The following is a 20,789-nucleotide window of genomic DNA, read 5'->3' on the forward strand; positions in this document are numbered from 1 at the left end:
CTCCGCCCCGCCCAGCCCTTTCCGCCCCGCCCAGCCCCTTCTTCCTGTCCCTCCCCTTTCTCCCGCCCCGCCCTCCTTAGCTTCCCCGCTCCACTGCGCCCCTCGCTGGCCAACCGGCAGGCCTGGTCTTTTGCTGCTTTTGAACAGCAACCCTCTCTCCCTCCTTTGTACCTTCGTACAAGCGTCTTGCTCTCCCTGTGCTCACTTTGGGAAGCACTGTTTCCAAAGCAGGGAGATGCCTTCAGAAGTAATGCAGGAGCTGCTGGCTAGGAATGTAGCTCACTGGTAGAGCGCTTACCTATCTTGCCCAGAGCCCTGGGGTTGATACCCAGCATGGAGTGGTGGTGGTGGGGTGAGAGTTAATAAGCAGGAGGATATTCACTAGAAAATGTTTCCCCAATATTCCCTAGAAGATTTGCCCCAAACTAGCAAGTGTAAAAACAGGCAGATTAACTGTATAAAGACTGGATAAGAATGAAAAAGTATCAATGACATTTTGGTTACTCTATCACCACCACTCTGATGATGTTTCTCTATCTGGGTGTCCATTACTCATCCTAAATGTAATGCATCCGAAATTAAACTCACAAATAATGAAGCTCGAACTATGTGCCAATTACCAGACTAGGTACTGGGGATATGAAGATGCCTAAGGCACAGTCACCATGTTAATAAGCATTATACAAGTGCTATAATAGAACAGCAGTGGCACAAGGGAAAGAGGGACCAACTAACCCTACTAGCGAAGAGTGTGCAGCACCACCTTCCTAATGACCATGTTGTGAAGTGGATTGTGTGTGCTGCTGGTGGTGCTGGGGATTGAACCTAAAGCCTTGAGTAAGTCCTCTGGCATTGAGGTAAACACCCCAGCCCTTTTTAGTTTGTAGTTTAGTTTAGTTTTGTTTCTGAGACAAGGTCTTGCTAAATTGTCCAGGCTGGGCTTGAACTTACAATCCTCCTCCATCAGCCTCCCCAGTAGTTGGGAGAATAGGTGTGTGCCACCACATCTGGTACGAGGTACACATATGTTGGATATGTAGCAGTGTAAAAGACAGATAACAGGAAATTCCAAACTCAGAATTGTCCAAGAGCAGGCAATCAAGCATTGGGTGCATAAGAAAGACTGTAAATAATTTGCTATAACTAAAAACTAACACATAATAAAGGAAAGGGCAAGAGAAAATTCATGAGAAGGGGTGGAACCAAGCCACAAGTACAAAGTCTTGGGTACCTGTTGCGAGTCTGAAGTTTATCCCTTAGGTAGGCAATGCAGAGCATTTAAGAAAGACCACTTGGTGAACAAACAGAGGACAGAATAAAGAGAGGGGAAGTGGTTTCAAGGAGACCTCTGCATTACTCTGGAAGATTGTCCGGATAGAAATGATCTTGGACCTAACAAACTCAGCTGGCAGAATCAACTGCATGGGTAATAGAGTGAGGCAACGAAGAGAACCACTGAGGTGGGTGGTCGTGGGTAAGATGTACTTAGTGTGGGGTTAAATTGAGATAGGCACCTGTAGACTTAAGGAAAAGAACTGGTGAAGTACATGCTCTTCACAGCACTTGTCGGAAACTTCCCCCACACACCCACACAGGGTAAGCAGTACTTTCCCTAGCTCTTCAAACAGATCTGTAATGGCAATTCCATGTTTCCCTGCGCAGCATTAGCAAACTTCTTTCTCTGCTGATTTTTCTGTGCATGTCATCACCTTCTACAATATGATATTGCTGGGTGTGATGGCGCACGCCTGTTGTCCCAGCACTCAGGAGGCTGAGGTAGAAGGATCATTGTGAGTTCAAGAGCAGCCTGGGCTACAAAGTGAGCTCAAGGCCAGCCTGACGTGCATAGTGAGACCCTGTCTCAAAAAGACAAGCAAATAAATAAATAAGTAAATAAACATAAAATATGATATTGTCTACTTATTTTGTTTAATGTCTGCTCCTCATCTCACTCTGATGTAAACTGGAAAAGGAATTTTGCTAATGTTTAAATAAAATCTACATAACTCCAATACACTACATTTGAACATTTCCCTTCTCTTTTTTCTTTGGTTAATTTACTTTTAAGATATTTTCTTGTAGGTGGATAATAGAAGAGCATATTATAACTCCTTTAAATTTTTTATGAAAGAATACTTTTTATCCCTCTCTGCCCAATAAAGGGCAAAAAATTACATAGTAACATCTAGGTTGCACTGAGCTTTATATACTCCAGATACAAGCCACTGAGTTATATTTTTTTATTCCTTACCCACTATAGTCTGTCTTTTGCTTTTTGGCTTCCCTTTCTTGAATCAGGCATCATCCCAACATTCACTTAGAAGTGTTTGTTGAGAAAGGCTCTCACTATGTAGTTCAGGCTGGCCTTGAACTCACTATGTAGTCCAGGCTGGCCTTGAACTCACTATGTAGTTCAGGCCTGGCCTCGAACCTGTAGCAATCCTCCTGCCTCAGCCTCCTAAGTGCTGGGATTACAGAAGTGTGCCACATTGACTTAAAATTTTAAAACCTACCTGCTCCCCTCAGACCTAATGTTTCTTTTAGGGCCATATAATAAATCACAATGGAAACTCAGCAGATATACTTAAATAATTATGATCAAGGAAAAGGGAAAGACAGACTGGGAGAAATGTTAACTTGCAGCTCCATAACCATATTATAACAAATTAAAAGTCCTAAAGTCCAGAATGACAAGACAACTACCCTCATTAGGAGAGAGCAATGCAGTGATTTGAAGCACAGAGTATATGCTCAAGAAATATTATACTGTAATAAGGTTGCTTCTATGGAGGATGCGCCATAGTGATACTAAAACTACTGGTTCTCACCGATAGGGTCAAAGAATGTTGGACTGGGAGTTTAGCACTTCATGAACACTTGTGGAAATTCTAGATCTCCTTGCTGTAACTTGGCATCACTCCCCCACCCTGTAGAGCCATTATTCTACATGTATCGATCCATTGTGATCTCCATAAATTGTATTGTTCCAGAATCATCTTGATAGTTGAACAGAGTAAGACTCCAAAATAGTTTTCAAGCATGCAAGTTTTGCTTTCAAGATCACTCCATCCCCTTTCACTTATGCTAACGAAGGTTTTAATTTAGTAGTTCTTGAGGAGAAACCCAGTGTGCTTCTTGTATTGGATTATGTCTCTTTGGTTGACAGGAGAGACACTTTATAATGAGGCTGGTGATCAAAATATTTATGCTCTGGTATCATGTGTGGAGGAAGCAGCAGGAAACTACTGTTTCTCCTGGAAATTTCTATTTTTAAAAATACATTTATTTTATTGTGTTAGGGATCGATTCTAGGACCTTGAACATTCTAGGCAAACACTCTCTCACTAAGCTGGCCCCAGAAAAAAATTTTTTTGACATACAGGAAAAATAGAAAAATCAAGTTAAGATAGCAAAATATAGTGCATATTGGGGAAAGAAAGCCTGCTTCTTCCATTAACTTTTAAAAAGAAATAATAACATTTATTTAGCACTTCATAAATGCTTACATATAAAAAATATTCAACAATACATGAGTAAAGGCAGATCAAAATATGAAGGTTAACACAGCTGTGCATTTTAAGTTGAGGTTGCATTTTTCTTATTGTCTAGATTAGAAAAACACCTAGCAAGGGCATTTTAAGCCATTCCTAAGTATTTTCAACCTGAGGTAAAGTGTTCTCTCAAAACATGAAGATAATCCCAATGAGTATCTAATTATCTTTATAAAGAGGGCATCAATGTCTTTCTTTCTCATGCCAATCTAAATTTTTCTGGTGAGCCTGTGTGCTCCAATTTGATGTATTGCTGAGTTTAAAGAGCATTCTTAATCCTAATTTTCTTTCTTATTATCTAGCTGATGGCCCTATGCTATATACACTGTAAAATGCTCCTCACATGAGAAGTGTAGTAGTTTTTTCAGGGGTAGAGTCTGCTGAATTGAATATACAAATCTTCACAGATTTGTGTACTACCCAAATGTTTATAAAGTCATACTTAGAATTCTGGATTACTCTGAGTTGTACCTTTCTGCATTAAAAGTCTTTAAGTTTCCAGGGTAAGTTTTATTCATGAGGCTCTTGTTGTAAGTCGTCCTTCATTAGTTTTCTTTTCTTTTTGTCTTTTTGAGGGATGATCCTCCTGCCTCAGCCTCCTGAGTATTGGGATTACAGGTATGCGCCACTACACCCAGCACCTTCATTAGCTTTCTGTTAGCCTTGTCACTGCACATACTTATCTGACTAACTACATTTTTTATTTTCAAACAAGCATCTATTTGTTTAGCTCAACAAAGATTCTGGAAATCAAACCAAAGCTTAGTGGCAGTTTATTCAAGTGAAATAATACAGTGAGAACTTAGCTTGTACAGGCTGAGGTGCAAGACTTGATATAAAGACTGGATCCTAATTTCTTTGGCTTGGAGGACCTCATGGCACAGTCCTCTCTTTTGAGACGGTTACTGAGAGTTCCCGGGTAGTTAGAATGTCTGACCACTTGGTTGTTGGAACAGCCACTGCTCTGGGGTCCTCTGGCTGTCCCGAGTGGTTGCTCACAGTCAGCCAACTAGTGGAGCAGCCAGCTGGCCTGCCTCCCACCAGGCATCCACTTTACCGCAGCCTGTGCTAATATCGGTGGGCAAGGCAGCTGCTCTTCCATTAACTTTAATAGTTGATAATCATTAACATTTTGTAATTTGAATAATTTTGTTTTCTTTGCCCTACTTTTAATATAAGTAAAATATCTGCTGTAAATTTAACAAATGTACCCAATAGATATAGTTACCTCACTGCAACTTTTATCTCTGATCTTACAAATTTGATCTCTGATCTCAATTTTGATCTCACACCTCCACTCAACAGGTCATTTCGTTCTCCTATGAATGAATACATACATGGGACAGAGGACCTGAGGAAGGCTAAAGTTACGAAAATCCCTTAGGTTTGAGGGGAGTAAATGATGTAGCTGCCTCACGCCGCCCTTCGCTTTGCAAAGTAAGTGGAGGAAAGGAATGACAGGAGCCTAGAAGAGAAAGGGCTGGAAAGCAAAAAGGAAACCATGAAAGGAATAGGAGGCGGCTGCCGTGGGGCCTCAGCACACACATCAAACTTGAAAAATAATGAAGTGTTTTACACGTGAAATCACTGGTGGAGCCCATTCTTCTATGTAAATCCTAAATGGCTAGTTTAGGATTCCACCGACATCTGTCATCTCAGTTTCTCTTCCAAACCAAGGCCCTTCCAGAAAAGCATTACTTCCTATCAGCTTCTTTAGATAGAAACAAAAACCTCCTTCCACTTGCGGAAGTGTTACAATGTCTTGCTTTCCTGGAAAATGAAAGTAATTAGGGGCGAAATAGGCACTTCCAGTGATGGCGAACCTTTTGGGGCTTCGAACGATAACAGTAAGCCGTGGCACGGGTACCATATGTTGGCCACTACGGCACTGACAAACTCAGGATTCACAGCATTTGCGCAATCGCAGTTTCCCGGCTGCCAGGGCGGAAGGGGCGGCTACTATGCGCGTCATCTTTCAGCGACGGAAGTTGGTAGAGTCGGGGCGTCCGGAGAGGTTGGTTGGAAGCGCGGACTGGGAACCTTCTCGGTGTTACCCAGGTAGGGTATTAGTGGTTTGGGATTTGGGGGCGGCGGGTGCGCAGCGCGTGTGTGTGTGTGTATGTGTGTTTCTGCCAAAATTAGATACTTAAGGTTAAAAATAGCCCAGTAGTGTTAGCGTTGGGAGAGGTTGGGGTAGAGGCGACGCTCTTAGTCCTTCGATTTTTAGTTTAGCCACGGAGAGTTGTTCGTTGCTTTTTCTCCTTTGGTTAGCCTGTAGCCCTGTTGAGGGGCGTAATTGTTTGGCACAGGGAATATGATTTTTGGACTATCTCCTGCTGAAGTTTTGAGATTGGAACTTCTGTTAAAGGATAGCGCTAGCCTTTCGGTCAGATCTGAAGCCTTGTAGTAGCTGAGCGATACTGTGCGAATTAACTTCTCCAAGTCCCAGTTCCTTCACCTGGCCCTATTGTGAACAGCATAATGAAGTAACATGTATAAGGTATTTGTTATTTTGCCCTTTGTAGGTTAAGCGTTCAGTACTTTGTTTTTCGTCTTTTAGACCGGACTCATAGAGCTTGGAGGAAAAGCACAGATAAGAAACTGAGATCTTGCGGGGAATATAGCTCAGCGGCATAAGCGCCTGCCTGGCAAGGGCAAGGTCCTAAGTTCGATTCCCAGTACCAAAAAAAAAAAAAGAAGGAGAAGAAATTGGGATCTTTTAAGCTTGTCCTTAGAAAAATGGGGCTTGGTTGATTGTGTGAGCTCCTTTGAGATAGTATTCAGTGTTTGAATCTGTGATTTCAGAGACTAACAATGGACACTCAGCAGGACGTTCAACCTCCAAAGCAGCAGCCAATGATCTATATCTGTGGAGGTAAGAGTAGCACTTAGATAAAGTAAGAGCACTTCAGATTCTTAGCAACCATTAAAAAAAATTCTTGTTAAGATTTCACTTTTTCACCTGAGTAAGTACATTGCCCACAACTCTTCTCTTTCCTACTTAGTATATTTAGCAATATCAGCATGTTGATATTAAGTATATTTACAATGTGTTATATACATGTACATAGTTGCCCATGATGAATGTAGTCGTTATGTACTGTGAACATATACTGTACTAATAAATTTTCTTAAAAAAGAGATTGAGAGCCTGGCGTGGTGGCCCACGCTTGTAGTCTCAGCACTCGGGAGGCTGAGGCAGGAGGATCATTGTGAGTTCGAGGCCAGCTTCGGTTGCAAAATGAGCTCAAGGGCAGCCTAAACTGCATAGCAAGACCCTGTCTCAAAAAGATTTAAAAAAAAAAAAAAAAGATAAAAAAGAGATTGAGCGTATATTAGTGCTTTGGGTTGCTTTGGGTAGAAAATATGGTTAAAATAACTTGTTTGTCTAATGTTTTTCTTTTAGCCATTGAATAAATGTGTTTTCTTTTTCTAGAATGTCACACAGAAAATGAAATTAAATCCAGGGATCCAATCAGATGTAGAGAATGTGGATACAGAATCATGTACAAGAAAAGAACTAAAAGATGTATCCTTTTAACTATGCTTTCTAAATATAAGAGGAAATGCAAAATAATGCTGGGTTTGATACAGACTAAGTAATGGTAAGAATAGTAGTAACTTTTGGATTACAGTACTTTAGAAACAAATAGGATCACCATAGACCAGTGTATACATTGTAAATAAACACTAATTATTTTGGTTCTCATAGGTGTATTTTTTAGGGATGTTGTACTTAATAGAAGTCCTCCTTCTTGAGCTTGAGTTTATGAACAAACTAAATCATACAAGGAGAAATACAAATATTGTGTACATTACCTAATGAAAAAAGTAGGGCCTACAAATTAGCCCAAATACAGGGAAAAAAATTTCATAAGCAAGTTATCACTAAAATAAGCAAGTTATCACTTTTAATATTGCTTAATGTTTTTTGATGCATTGACTTTTGTATCTGGAAAAGGTTGTAATAAAGTGAAGGTTTTTAAAAGATAATCTCCATTTATCATAATAAATGGTTCTGTTCTTGTGTACATATTAAGTAAAATAGAAGGCCAGGCATGATGGCCCATGCCTGTAATCCCAGCACTCCAGAGGCTGAGGCAGAGTATCAGTGCCAGTTCAAGGCCAGCTTGGGCTGCAAAATGAGTTCAAGGCCAGCCTGAACTGCATAGTGAAACTCTGTCTCACAAAGATAAAGATAGATAGATAGATACATAGATAGGGATGGAGAGAGAGAGAGAGAGAGAAAGGCAAATTAGCTTACTGCAAAGAGAAATTGACTAGGAAACCTTAAATCTTCTATCTGTTTTTAGTCCTTAACTCCGTTTAACAGTGGTGGTTTTTGATGCTCGGTGAAACATGAGAATTCAGAAAAGTGTCTTCGTTGGTACCTGGATTTGTCCCTTAATGAGTCTCATTGTTGGATAGCTTTTAATTTAACATACTTTTAATTTAACATACTTAAGAATACAACTGTAAACTGTAAAAAAATGATTTCATTTTTATTTCATTTTCAAAACCAGATTGTTTTTAGGTATCTAAATATACTTTGTATAAAGAATTTTTTTGTTCAGTGATATGGCTAGTAATTTAATTTTATCATGTATGTAGTCTGACAACAATAAAAGTTAAAATTGTTTTCCTAAACCATACTTTTAATAAAATTTATTAGAAATTCAGATTACTAGAGCTCTCTAAAGATCTGATTAAATACGTTCCTTAGAAACCACTGTTCTTTGTCATTGTTTGTAAACATGATAGCACCGTTTGGTACAAAGTATACCAGTATACTAGCTGCTGTGTAAAGTTATGAAAAATAATAATAGAAATCAGAAGTGAATAGATATATAAAAAGATGTAAAACAAGTTGCTTTCTCATACATACAGATACATCCCACCCTACTGAAACAAGTCCTATGTAGAAGACTAGTCAAGGTGGAGTGGTTACTGGAGCAGAAAACTGAATGATGAGAAGGAGCTGGCTATAGGAAAACAGGAAGGAACATTGCTGAGGTGGAGGAAACAGCCGTTGTAAAAGCTCTGGGGTGGGATGTGAGCTCATCTTGTTTCCCTTTTAATGAAGACACTCTGACAGACTTTGTGAGCAGTGAGATAGTGGGAAGAGATGAGGGTTGCAGAGGTGGGCAGAAGCCAGAAGCTAAGTTAGGATGCTGTGTTGGAGAGCAGCTGGGACAGTGAGCAAGGGAGTGACATGATTTACAGGGTCAGGTGTCTGTAGTAACTAATGCCAGAGATAATAGCTGGGCCAGGGTGGTTACTGTGGAAAGGATGAGCTATAACTGTGGAACCCATTTTGAAGCTGAGTCAAAAGGACTTATGAGTAGCACAACAAAGAGCTCAATAAGCCATATGGACCTTGGTGTAAGACTTTGGGACCAGATACCCAGACTGCCCCTTGTTAGCTGGCCATGTGCACCTACCAGGCCTCTCATACACATCTTGTTTCTTGGATGCAATGTTTTCTTTTGTGTCGATAAAGACTAGTGATGACTTTCATTTGCCTATGTTGTCTTACTTCCTTAGAGTTGCTTTGTATTGTGCTTGTTTATTCAGCATAAATGCATACATAATTAAAACATTAAGCTTGACTGAAAACTGTAGACCATATGAAAATTGATGCTTAAAACGGGCTTCTTTCTCAACTAGAAATAAAATATGAAGCTCCAGTGGCTGAATATTGGAGATTGTGTTGGTTTGGGGGATATTTTTGCAAGGGGAAGCAATATATAATACAGGACACATTTTATATGATTATTTATAATAGTCACCCAAAGAATAATATACAAAAGAGTGCAGGAAATCTGTCCACACACTAAGACCAAGGAATCCAGCTAAGGGCTGAATCCCATGGAAATGTCCTGCATGAGTCCAGCTGAAGACCTAGAGCTCATGACAATGCCCCAATGAGTCCACCTGGAGACCTAGAGTCCATAACAATATCTCATGCGGGCCTGTTTCATGGATCTGCTCTGGGAAGGCCAAAGGTCAGTGGTGGAATCTAGAAAGTCTGTGGCAGCGGGATGAAGGATCTGTGCTAGCAGCCTGAGGGATCTGCACTGGAGCCAGGAAGCAATGCTCAAAGTAAGAACCAGAGGGCCCCTGGAAGGTACCACAGCTGTCTTCAGCAACAGTGAGGTTCCAAGCTCTTCCAGTGATCTAGATGGCCGAGTTCCCATCAAGGAAGCCAACACGGCAAGCTTCTCCAGGAGACCAGCAGTGCACCATCTTCCCCTCCAGAGCCAGGAAGCGATGCTCAAAGTGAGGACCAGAGTTCCCCCAAAGAACCGAAGCCATTCTCAGTGCCAATGAGGTCCCAAGCTCCTTGGAGGATGAAAACAGCCAAGTTCATCAGGAAAGCCAGCAGGATGAGCTCCTCCAAAACAACCAACAGCTCCTTACAGCTTCTCCCAGCTCCCAACAGCCTCTCTTAGCTCCCAATAGCCTTTCTCTGCTCCCAACAGCCTCAGTTCTCCAGTTCTGTCTGTTATGCTGCTGGCAACAGTCTCCAGGTGGGCCTCGCACACCCATCACCATGCTTACTCAGTTCAACTGGGGGTTGTAAGTTGACCAGTGGTCAATCTGCCACAGAGATTTAGGGCATAATTTAGGGGGTAGTTTGCTGTCTGGAATGAGGTATGAAATGACTGCAAGACCTGGAACATGTGACACTGCTTATAAAGGATTTAGAAAGGCAACTTTAGGCTGAAGTTTGAGTATCTGTAAACATGCAAGTTTAACATTTTCCAGCATGGATAGTGGAAGCGATTATATAATCACAGCCTCAGTTAACAGTCTGTAATTTAAGTCCAAAAAGAAGATAAATAATTGAGCTTTTATGTGCTAGGCATTGTAGTAGGTGCTTTGTGTATCTGTTTTAACTGGACAGAAATGTATAATGAACTGTATAATGTTTTCCTCACCTTTGTATCTCAGTGCTCATAAGCAGCACTCAGAAAATGGAATGCATAAAAAGAAAGAGGATCTTGTTTAAAGGGGGGGTTAGTAAATACAGGTTGCAGTGCAGGTTCTGAAATTTTAATTATGTTTTAAGAGAAATAGGACTAAATATCTACTTAGCAAAAATACAGTAATCTAGAGTAACAGCGACAGAGTTAACTCTAAAACGAACGAACTCAGAGGAGAGGAAGGGGAGTTTTCAAGTTCAGACTCCTTTGTCCGGGTGAGGGCGGAGCCGGGAGGCTGGGCCCTTTGAGGCCAATCAGCAGGGTGGCAGACGGAAGCGGCCAATCGCGATGCAGACCGACCTCCCCCACTGTCCCCTCGCACTAGCCAGAAGGACTGGGCACCCCCAGGACCAGGTGAGCGCTGCTGTGTACCTGCCCGCCAGGAGTAACATCGTCTCATTGCAACCGCTCCTTGGGGAGTGGGCGTGAAAGGCAGAGAAGCACACGCTCCCTGGCGCTGGAGAGAGGACCACGCAGCCGGGTGAACTACCTTACAGGTCCCGGCAACTGACGGTAGCAGATGTTGGGGGAAACGGTCGCAACATAGGATTTCTCGGGTTTGGCCCACGCGGCATCCCCGGTAACCAAAGCCGGGGGCTGAGGAGCGACCTTAAACGGTTGCAGGTTGGCTGTGGAGCTGAAAGGCAAGTTGCTAGCCGGCTGCCCTCCCCGGGTAGAGTGTACATAGAAACCGTTGCCAAGGCTGGGGGATGCCATTTCCCTCCGTTCTGAACCTGCAGGGGGCGCCAGCAGTGCGGATGCTGGAAAGAAGGTGTCTGGGAGGGAGACTGCCAGGTTTTCGCGTTACTAGGGTTACCACTAGGCCATGGCACTTTGCACCTAAAGTTTACTGATAAATTGAGGATATGGGAAGTGGAAGTGGATCAGGATGAAGGGAAGGGAATTAAAATCAGCTAGGAGGGCCGGGGATATAGCTCAGTGGTGTAAACGCCTGCCTGGCCAGTGTAAGGTCTTGAGTTCAATTCCCGGTACCAAAAAAAAAAAAACAAAACAAAAAACCAGCTAGGACTAAATATTTTTCTAATCAGAAGCAAAGACTTTGCAAAGAGATGTGGAAAATTTCTCAGGCGAGCAAGTAAAGGGAGACTTTAGAACAGACAGAACTTCAGAATTGACATTTAGTAATCTTGAGAAGGTGTATCGTACACGGAGAAAAAAGCCACAGTAGTTTGAAAAAGGTTCTCAGAGATATGTTACAGGAGTGTTCATAATGACATTTGATTGGGTAAGAGATGGTTCTATCATTTCACGTTTTTCATTACACTTTTATTCAAATCAAAATGTCACTGGTTGCAGGATACTTTCAATTTACCTTAATCTGTTTAAATCCCAGTAGATGCTTAATTCTGTCTCACAAAAGATGCTCCAGTTCTTTGGAAAATTCCCCCAAGGCACCCCTTTCTACTCTGTGCAGTGTCAATAATTTAAAAGTTCGTCATCGTTCTTTCCTGTTACTGTCACTCTTATTATCCTTGTGATGAGAGCCATTTGTCATTCTGGGCCCTGCCCAGAATCTAATTTCTCAGCTGGGTCTCATCCCAAAGCCTAAGAAGCGTGTCTACACTCCATACCCAATTCTAAGCCAGCAGGAATGTGGAGAAATTGACAGAGGTCTCTCTCTGCACAGGTCTGATATATGACCAGATTCCCAGAGAGAAGTCATGCTGAAATACTTCTATGAATTAGACTTATTTTTACTTCTGTTTTTTAAAATAATCACCCAATAGGTTTTAGTGCAATTGTTTTTTAAAAACTTTGACAGTGACTCCCAATAGAAATACATTTCACTTTGCAGCCATGTGTGTTCACACACATAATTTCCATTTATATAGACATGGAATAAAAATTTTTATAAAATAATATTTAATGTTATATGCCAGGTAGTCTTTTTAAATTCAATTTTACCGCATTATAAAGCAATACTGGTTACACGATCCCAGACACATGCACAGAACAGTTCCCAAAGCCCTGTGCCTGGACTTCTGAGAACTGGAGCAGGTTTTCAATAGGATGGCCTAGACCTGATGTAAGCCTGAGGCATGGGATCCCAGCACTGCCTCTCAGGACTCGTATGTGGATGTTCTCGTTGGTTTCCTTGATATATGGACAGCAAAAAGGAGAGGTGCCACAAGAACTTGCTATTGTGGCCTTTCTTCACAGTAGCCCCCACCTGCTTTCTCCGGGCTATCAATTTATCTTGCTTTTTCCTCTTTTACTCAGCCCAAGTTTGCTCGCAGAGCCACTTTCTCCCCCACTCTTCACTTTTACTTTCTTGAATAAACTTTGTCACTTCAAAAAAAATGCTGATCACAACTCTAAATTGATTTAATGAATCAGCAGCTGTAGTTTGAAAAGTACAGGTATGATGGTTAAGTATATGCACTCTATAGCCTACTGAGATTCATTTCTGTAGTGGACTTGTTAACTTGCTTATCTATAAAATGGGAATAATTATCAGCATTATTGTTTTCTTTCTTTATTTTTAGTGTTGAAAATTGAATCCATGGCCTCATACATGCTAGGCAATTGCTCCACCACTGAGCTATATGCCTAACCCTGAGAGTAGTTATTAATATTTTTCATAAGAGTGGCTTTGAAGATTAAGCAAGATAACTTATGGCACATGGTAATTCAGTTCATAAATGTCAGCTGTTATTATTGCTCTTACATATAACAAAACCTACCTGATACAGTAGTTGGAGAATTAAATAATAAGTGTTAAGTATATACGTCTATGTCATATATCATATATTCTTAGGATAGTGCCCAGAACTATATCAGTATTGCAGTGATTATTATCTCCATCATTAGCAGTAGTGTCATTAGAGGGTAAGTGTCCAAGCCCTTCTTATTCCTAATTCAATTCAGTAAGTATTTCTTAAAGGATATACTGTTACTGTTACACAAGAAAGAAACTTCTATCTATGTTGGGGTTTGTGGCTTGAGGCTAAAACAGCCACTGAGTGAAATTTTACAATCCTTATTTTCACGTTACACCTGCCTTCAAGTATACCCACTGTTGGATCTGGTTTTCTAAGTGTACATAACTGCTCTGAATAAGAAATTCCACATGTTATATACTCTAGATGCCAGTTGGAAAGCTATATAACCCAAAACATGACAGTTAATTCTTTTTAAAAGGAACATAATAGTAACAATCTTTTCAGAGAAGATACCTTCAGGGCAACAGTTTTCAATCTTTAATCTACTGAACCTTTGGGATTTTGTAAAGGTGCCTAAGTGTCACTGAAACAGTAGGCTATACAGATAAACACTCTGGTGCAGTGTAAGAGAGTCTAATTTCTCCCAACTCAGATAATTGGGATGTTAACAGCTAAAGTAAAAAGCCATTCAAAAATCAATTTTAAAGGATACTTTATAAAGTAATTTGAGGCCAGGCATGGTGGTGCAAGCCTGTAATTCCAGCATGTGGGAGGCTGAGGCAGGAGGATCACTGGGAGTTCAAGGCCAGCCTGGGCTACAAAGTGTGTTTAAGGCCAGCCTGAACTGCATAGTGAAGCTGTCTCAAAAAGACACACACACACACACACACACACACACACACACACACACACACAGAGTAATTTGAACAAGGTATGGTGGCACATCCCTATAATCCTATCTTTAGCTACGTGGTGAGTTCAAGGCCAGCCTAAACTACATAGCAAGACCCTGTCTCAAAAAGAAATAAAATAGCTGGGTGTAGTGGTGCACACCTGTAATCCTAGCACTCAGGAGGCTGAGACAGGAGGATCGCTGCAAGTTCAAGGCCAGCCTGGGCTACATAGTGAGTTCAAGACCAGCCTGAACTACATGGTAAGACCCTGTCTCAAAAAACAAAACAAAAACCAAACAAATAGAAAGAAATAAAATAAATAAAAAGCAATTTCAACACCAAAGCCAGCCTTGTCATTATATCCCAGTTTTGCTTAAGTAAAGATTGGATGAAATGATCCATGTATGACACATAGTAATTTATCTCCATAAATATTAGCTTATTATCAGGGAGAGAAAGTTCAGAATGAGTAGTCTCCATCCTTAGAAAAATCACTCCACCTCTTTTCCTGTCGGAGTACCCAGATGGATACTACTATCCAAACTGAGCACTGATGTGTATATATTAGGTTCACTTCTGTTTTCCTATCCTATGTTTCAGCCATGACTGCCAAAGATCACCCATCATTGTGGGGCTTTGGAACAACAAAAGCATTTAACATTCCTGTTGAACATTTGGATTTCAAGTATATTGAAAAATGTTCAGACATTAAACACCTGGAAAAAATTCTTTATGTGCTCAGGTAAGCATTTAAAAAGCATTTCATGTTTTGGTATGCCAATTTTTATTATGTTGCTGTTGCCTTCTAAAAGTTGAAGGAACAACAGAAGTACTGGAGAAAATGTTAGAGTATTTAGTTATAGAACCTATGGTGGGTTCCAAAACATTGGTTTTGATTCTGTGGTTAGTTTGGAGAGCTCTGGCTAGGTCTACTTCCAGCATGAGACTTAAGCTAATGAGTACCTAAGAAGGCATTTTTCTTGCTTTCTCTACATTTACTATGAAAAGGTAAAGCAACCATCAGGAGGAAGGTTATCTCACCAGCCATGTCCCGTGTTCTGACAACAAAGGATAGGGACTACTGCAAGCTGATCACACGGGGCACAGGGCCTTCTCTTCGTGGTGGTCATCAAACTTAACTGTATATGGGATTTGGTTGTTGAAAATGCAAATTTGAGGGTCTCAATCCCAGGAATTCTGCTCCAGGAAATCTGGGGTGGGACTCAAATATGTGTTAACGATCCAGCTGATTGATTGTTAAATACTGGTGGTCAAGAAATCCACTTGAAGAAACCCTGCCCTGCAGAGTACCAGCCTGGGACAGTTCTTTTGGGTTTCTGGAGCTGTTTTCCTCGGGAAAGCAAGTTCTATTGCAGAAGGCACTTGTGGAGCATGAACCTTCTTTTCCAGACTTAGCATTCTTGCAGCTCAGCGCTGGTTCTTGCTTTTCTTTCTTTCTTTCTTTTTTTTTTTGATACTGGGAATCGAACTCAGGACCTTGTGCTTGCAAAGCAGGCACTTGTGCCCCTGAGCTATATCCCTGGCCCCATTTCTTTTCTCTGTTTTCCATGTTGCTGTGCTCTTCGCTTCTCCTTCATCACCTTCAGCCTCCTGTCTTTCCTGCCCGAGTGATGTAATAACTTTATCCTTTCTGAAATGGAAAGATGAAAAATCATACTTGTTTTTCTCAGCAGAATGTTATCATTCATACATAAATATATATATTTGGTGTGGTATTGGGAGCTCAGGGAATGCTGTGCACTCAACAGTATCCCTAGCTGTTTTGTTACCAGGTCAGACTGGGAAAGTTCACTGGAAATTGAGGCATCCCTCAGCAGACACGGAACTGTGCACTCGGTTAAACACTTTTTATTCAGCCATTTAGCTACCTATAGTCTATCTGTTCAGCTGCTCTTATGGTCTCAGCCTCTGTATAGTCCCTGCAGTCCTCAGGCCCCTGACCCCTGGCCTGCCCATTCTCACAGCAGTCCTTGGGTGCTTAGTCTACATTTATACCAAAATGCACTATAGTGGCCATGTGCCAGTGATGGCCTTGGCTCTGTGAGCTATTTACACCAGCCAGCGTTGACCTTGGGTGCAGAAGTTATTTACTCTGGGGCACCTGGAGATGCACCTGTCCTGGAGCTCTGTGGACACGGAACACACTGCCTCCAAGTTCCCTTCCCTTCACATCCTTAACCAAATGTCTGAGTCTCTTTTCTCTCATTGCTCAGACAAAATACCCAACGCTCAAAGGGAAACGGGGACGGTTTACTTGGCTCACAGTTTGTGGAGGTTTCAGTTCACACTCAGCTGACTCCACGGCAGGGCAGCATGGCACAGGGGCAACAGTTCAAGGTGGCAGAAGACAGCAAAAGCAACAAGAGCAAAAGGGGGAGACAAGCCTCTTTCTGTACCTTATACTGTGTCCAGGCTACTGGGATTAGGGCAGTGCCAATCCAATCAGCGGACTGATTCAGCAATCACCCACTCTTAATCCCAGCACCCTTAATCCCAGCTTTGCACACCCTAGATTCAGCCACCTCTGAAATAGTTCTATGACTGCATGAGGCTTTGGGGGGACATCTAGACACAAACTGTAACACCAAAGTAACACCCTCTTGTACTTTCAAGTTTTCCTACAGTAGCTGTTGTTTATTTTAATTTTAATTAGTTAATGTGTGTGTGTGTGTGTGTGTGTGTGTGTGTGTGTGTACCCAGGACCTTCATACTGAGCTACATTACTGAGCTACATTCTCTGCTCCCCCTGACCTTTTTTACTTTTTTTTTTTTGAGAAAGGGTCTCACTAAATTGCTCAGGGTGGGCTCCAATTTGCAGTCCTCCTGTCTTAGCCTTCTAGAGTGCTGGGATTATCTGAATGCACCACCATGCCTGGCTCCTTTTTTGTTTTCTGATTTGAGCCAGGGCCTCAATAAGTTCCCCAGGCTGGCCTTGAAGCTGCAATCCTCCTTCCTGAGTCTCTCAAGTAGATATGTATCCACTTTGTCCTTTATATTTGGTCAAGGACTGATTTTTTTTTTTTTTAAATGAGAGGCTTATGGGATGAAAGAGTTTGACGCCATAGGTACAGTATTGGGTCCAAGAAATCTTGTGAATAGTCTAATTACATTCTGTTGACATGGGATTGTTTCTTAAAAATTAATCTGGAAATGGGAAATTTAAGAGTGAAGAGACCTCCAAGAGAAGGGGAATGGTTGATTTTCCTTAAAAACAAACAAACAAACAAACAAAAAAGAAATGCTTCTCTTTAGCTCTTCAAGGAAAGAATTCTGTTTCTTCAGTGGTTGAATATAGGGGTGTTTTGACTAAGCTATTTCTCTGCCATTTTCATCCTCTGCTTTTTTGATTGAACTCTGAACAGAAACTCCTGATTGAAATGTAAGCCCACATTTACTCTGCATGCCTCTAAAACTAATTTCCATTTATATATTTAAAATTGCCTTATGTACAAAATGAACATATGTATGTAAAATAGAAGCAAAACTGGTATTTATTCAACTTTTAGAGTGTGTGATGGAAATCAGTGTTAGAGCTCCTTTTCTCTTCCCTGTATCACTCCACAGATTAGCAGATAAAACAGAGGCTGTGTGGGCTAAACCTTCAGCTTCATGTAGCTCTTGTGATCTCCACTGAGCTTTTGGGCTCCACAGGGCCCCGCTTGCAAACCACTGCTCTAAAGGATTTGTAAATACGGTGCTAACACTAAACTTATAAATATTTTTTTAGGTCTGGTGATGAGGGATATTATCCTGAACTTACAGAATTTTGTGAAAAGCGCCTTAGAGGCTTAGCTCCTGGAAGCAGAGCTCTGAGGAAAGATAAACCTGCATCGACAGCATCCAGTTTTACAACAGAAGAATGGGAAAAAATCGATGGTGATATAAAGGTAGAGAATAACATAGGTTTCTGATAGACTTTGTAGTGACCTTGTAGATGTGTCTACTTTACTAACCTGAAATCTTGGGCTTCTTGTTCATTAGTAAAGGGGTTTTAGTGGTAATTACTTAGGATTAATTGGTGCTTTTTACACCTAGAAAATACTATGAATTTTCATTTGAATGTGCATTTTAGATGGCTAGATAATACTCCATCCTATAAAAGAATAGTATTTTTATGTTTATCATTACGTGTGTTCTGTACAAAATGTACATTCATCACGGGGAATTGGTACATGTACATAATACATCTCAATTCTAAAAGAATCATAATTTAACCAGTTTCTATAAATACTGCTATATAAACATGTTTGTAGTTTTGTGGTCTTTCTTTACATCTTCCTGATGACTTCCTCTGTATAAATTATTAGAATTCAAAGTATTTGACCACATGATTGGAATAGTTTTAAGGTTTTTGAAACATTCTTTTGTTCTCAGAAAGACAAGTTGTACCTTCCTACTGACACATCAGTAGGATGATATAGAATATTTATATCATTTCAAAATTTTCCTTTTGCCTTTTTGCAGTTAGGTTTACCCAATACCTTGGCTCTGGCAAGCACCGAACTGCTGTCTGTCACCATAATTTTGCCTTTTCTAGATGTTTAGATAAATATAACCATATAATATATTGTTTTTGTGTCTGTCTTCTTTCACTTAGCATGATGCTTCCCAGATTATCTATGTTGTTGCAGGTTTCCATAGTTCATTACTTTGAATTGTTTAGTATCAGATTGTATGAACTTTCTGCTGTTTATCTATTTACCAGTTAATGAACAAAATACCAAAATGTTTTCTAAATTGGCTGTACCATTATGCAGCCCTGCCTGCAATGTATAAACTTTCCAGTTGCTTTGTATATTGATTAATATTTAATATTGCCAGTTTTGTTAATGTTCATCATTCTACTAAGTAAGAGTTAGTAATATTCCTTAGTTAGGTAAGGGTTAGTAATATCCCTCAGTTATTATGGGCTGATCAGGTCCGCAATCTCCTGAACAAGTGTACGGCAAAGGCTAAATAAAAAGAGGAAAATGGAATGATTTCAGGGCTCCAGGAGGATCAAAACCCTCTCACAGAATTTGAGATTCTCTTAAGGCTAAGACCAAGATGTTCTCTGGGTGGCCTGTATTTATTTGGTTATCAGAAGAAGGCAGGGGAGTATTCAAGAAGGGTGGAATTACTCAAGGACTTCTCCAAGTAAGATATTAAATTAATCCTTAATAAGGATTAAGTTAATCCACCCAGGAGTGAAATGCCTGAGGCTATAATCTTCATCTAGTTGAGATCAGATCCAGGTGTCCTTGGCTGTGATCTTGTCTTATCCTATGAGACTTTCTGGCTTCATCCGCCATTACAGGTTTTAGTAGGGATTAATGACTCCCAGAGGTTCACTTACTATATGAGTGCATCACCCACTTCCAGAGAAGCAGCCTAGGCTTTGAACAGATTCACAAGTAAACATAAAAAGCCAGTTGGTTAGTTTAACTCCTGCTCAGGGCTGCCTCATACTGATCTCCATCATTAACGTTCATCATTCTACTAGGTAGTTAATGGTATCTTATTGAGGTTTTAATTTGCATACCTCTAGTGACTAACGATGCTAAGTGTCTTTTCATAATGCTTTGTTGCCATCTGTGTATCTTCTTGTATGAAGAGTCTTTAAATTGTTTGCCCATTTCAAAAACTTGGGTTTTTTGTTTTTTATTATTGAGTTGGAAAATATATGTCTTTTTATGGTACATGTTTTGCAGATATTTTTATGATACACTATGGCTTCCTTTTCCATTTTTAAACAGTAGTTTTGGAAGAGCAAAACTTGTAAATTTTGATGAAATTATTTTTTCTTTACACTTTGGGAGCTTGTTTGGAGGTTCTGTCAGGGGAGCGCAGCTACTTGTATACCCTTGACCGAGGAACAGCCCTCCTGTGTCAGGGGTGGTCATCCTCTTTGACGAAGCACGCAGCTACAGGAGGGAACATTGAGGAAGGAAGGGGACACCCGCCTAGCCAGCTCGATCAACCGAATCAACCCCGGTGATCAATGGGGTGATGGGTGTCACAGGTAGATTGCCCTCACATGTGTTCTTTACACTATGGGACTTCAAGCTCTATTTAGGAAATCTTTATTCAATCCATGGTTCCTAAGTTTTTTTCCTAGAAAGTTTATAGTTTTAACTTTTTATTTATTTATTATTTAACTAAATTTATTGGTACATTTTAGGTATACAGAATGATCATATTCATCATAGGGAATTTATACCTGTGCATGCTATAACTTGATTCTTTTTTTCCCCCTTCCTCTATCCTCCCTTCAACCACTCTTCCCCTCCTCATTTGCAAACATTTTATTTCCATTTCTTCCTTCTTTTCCCTCCCTTCCTTTCTTTTTCTCTTTTCCTTTCCTTCCTTTCACCCTCCCCCCTCTCTAATTCCCCATCCCATTTGAATATTTTCTTCCTATTTCAAAATATCTTTTATACATTTTGATCCGTATTTACACTTTCAGTTTCTTATGCTAGAGAAGGAATCTGGTATTTACACATTTGTGTCCAGTTTATTTCACTTAAGAGCATGGTCTAGCTGGGCATGATGGTGCACACCTGCAGTCCCAGCAATCAAGAGGCTGAGGCAGGAGGATCGCTGTGAGTTCGTAGCCAGCCTGAGTTGCAAAGTGAGTCCAAGGCCAGCCTGGACTGCATAGTGAAACCCTGTCCC

General features: G+C 40.7%; 2 protein-coding genes across 3 annotated transcripts in view; both read left to right on the plus strand.

The window, feature by feature from the left end:
- Window positions 1–5,504: 5,504 nt before the first annotated feature.
- Window positions 5,505–9,068, plus strand: Polr2k (polymerase (RNA) II (DNA directed) polypeptide K, 7.0kDa). The gene is made up of 4 exons (XM_005381864.1): window positions 5,505–5,609; window positions 6,357–6,426; window positions 6,988–7,080; window positions 7,885–9,068. The coding sequence occupies exons 2-4, from the start codon at window positions 6,366–6,368 to the stop codon at window positions 7,905–7,907; spliced, it is 177 nt and encodes a 58-aa protein (XP_005381921.1). The 5' UTR covers window positions 5,505–5,609; window positions 6,357–6,365; the 3' UTR covers window positions 7,908–9,068.
- A 1,513-nt stretch (window positions 9,069–10,581) lies between these two features.
- Window positions 10,582–20,789, plus strand: part of Spag1 (sperm associated antigen 1) — a gene marked incomplete in the record, with an annotated part of 65,047 nt that continues 54,839 nt past the window's right edge. The window contains 3 exon segments of one of the 2 annotated variants that reach the window (XM_013512759.1): window positions 10,582–11,181; window positions 14,715–14,856; window positions 17,863–18,022. In XM_013512759.1, coding sequence (XP_013368213.1) covers window positions 14,717–14,856; window positions 17,863–18,022 — 300 coding nt within the window. 2 annotated transcript variants of the gene reach the window in all.

The sequence above is a fragment of the Chinchilla lanigera genome, unplaced genomic scaffold, assembly GCF_000276665.1.
Source record: "Chinchilla lanigera isolate Chin_1 unplaced genomic scaffold, ChiLan1.0 scaffold00016, whole genome shotgun sequence".
Lineage (NCBI taxonomy): Eukaryota > Metazoa > Chordata > Mammalia > Rodentia > Chinchillidae > Chinchilla > Chinchilla lanigera.

Coding starts and splice junctions, on each gene's coding strand:
- Polr2k (XM_005381864.1), top strand. CDS start 6,366: ATGGACACTCAGCAGGACGTTCAACCTCCAAAGCAGCAGCCAATGATC. Junction 6,427..6,987: donor AATGATCTATATCTGTGGAG/GTAAGAGTAGCA, acceptor TTCTTTTTCTAG/AATGTCACACAGAAAATGAA. Junction 7,081..7,884: donor CAAGAAAAGAACTAAAAGAT/GTATCCTTTTAA, acceptor TCCGTTTAACAG/TGGTGGTTTTTGATGCTCGG.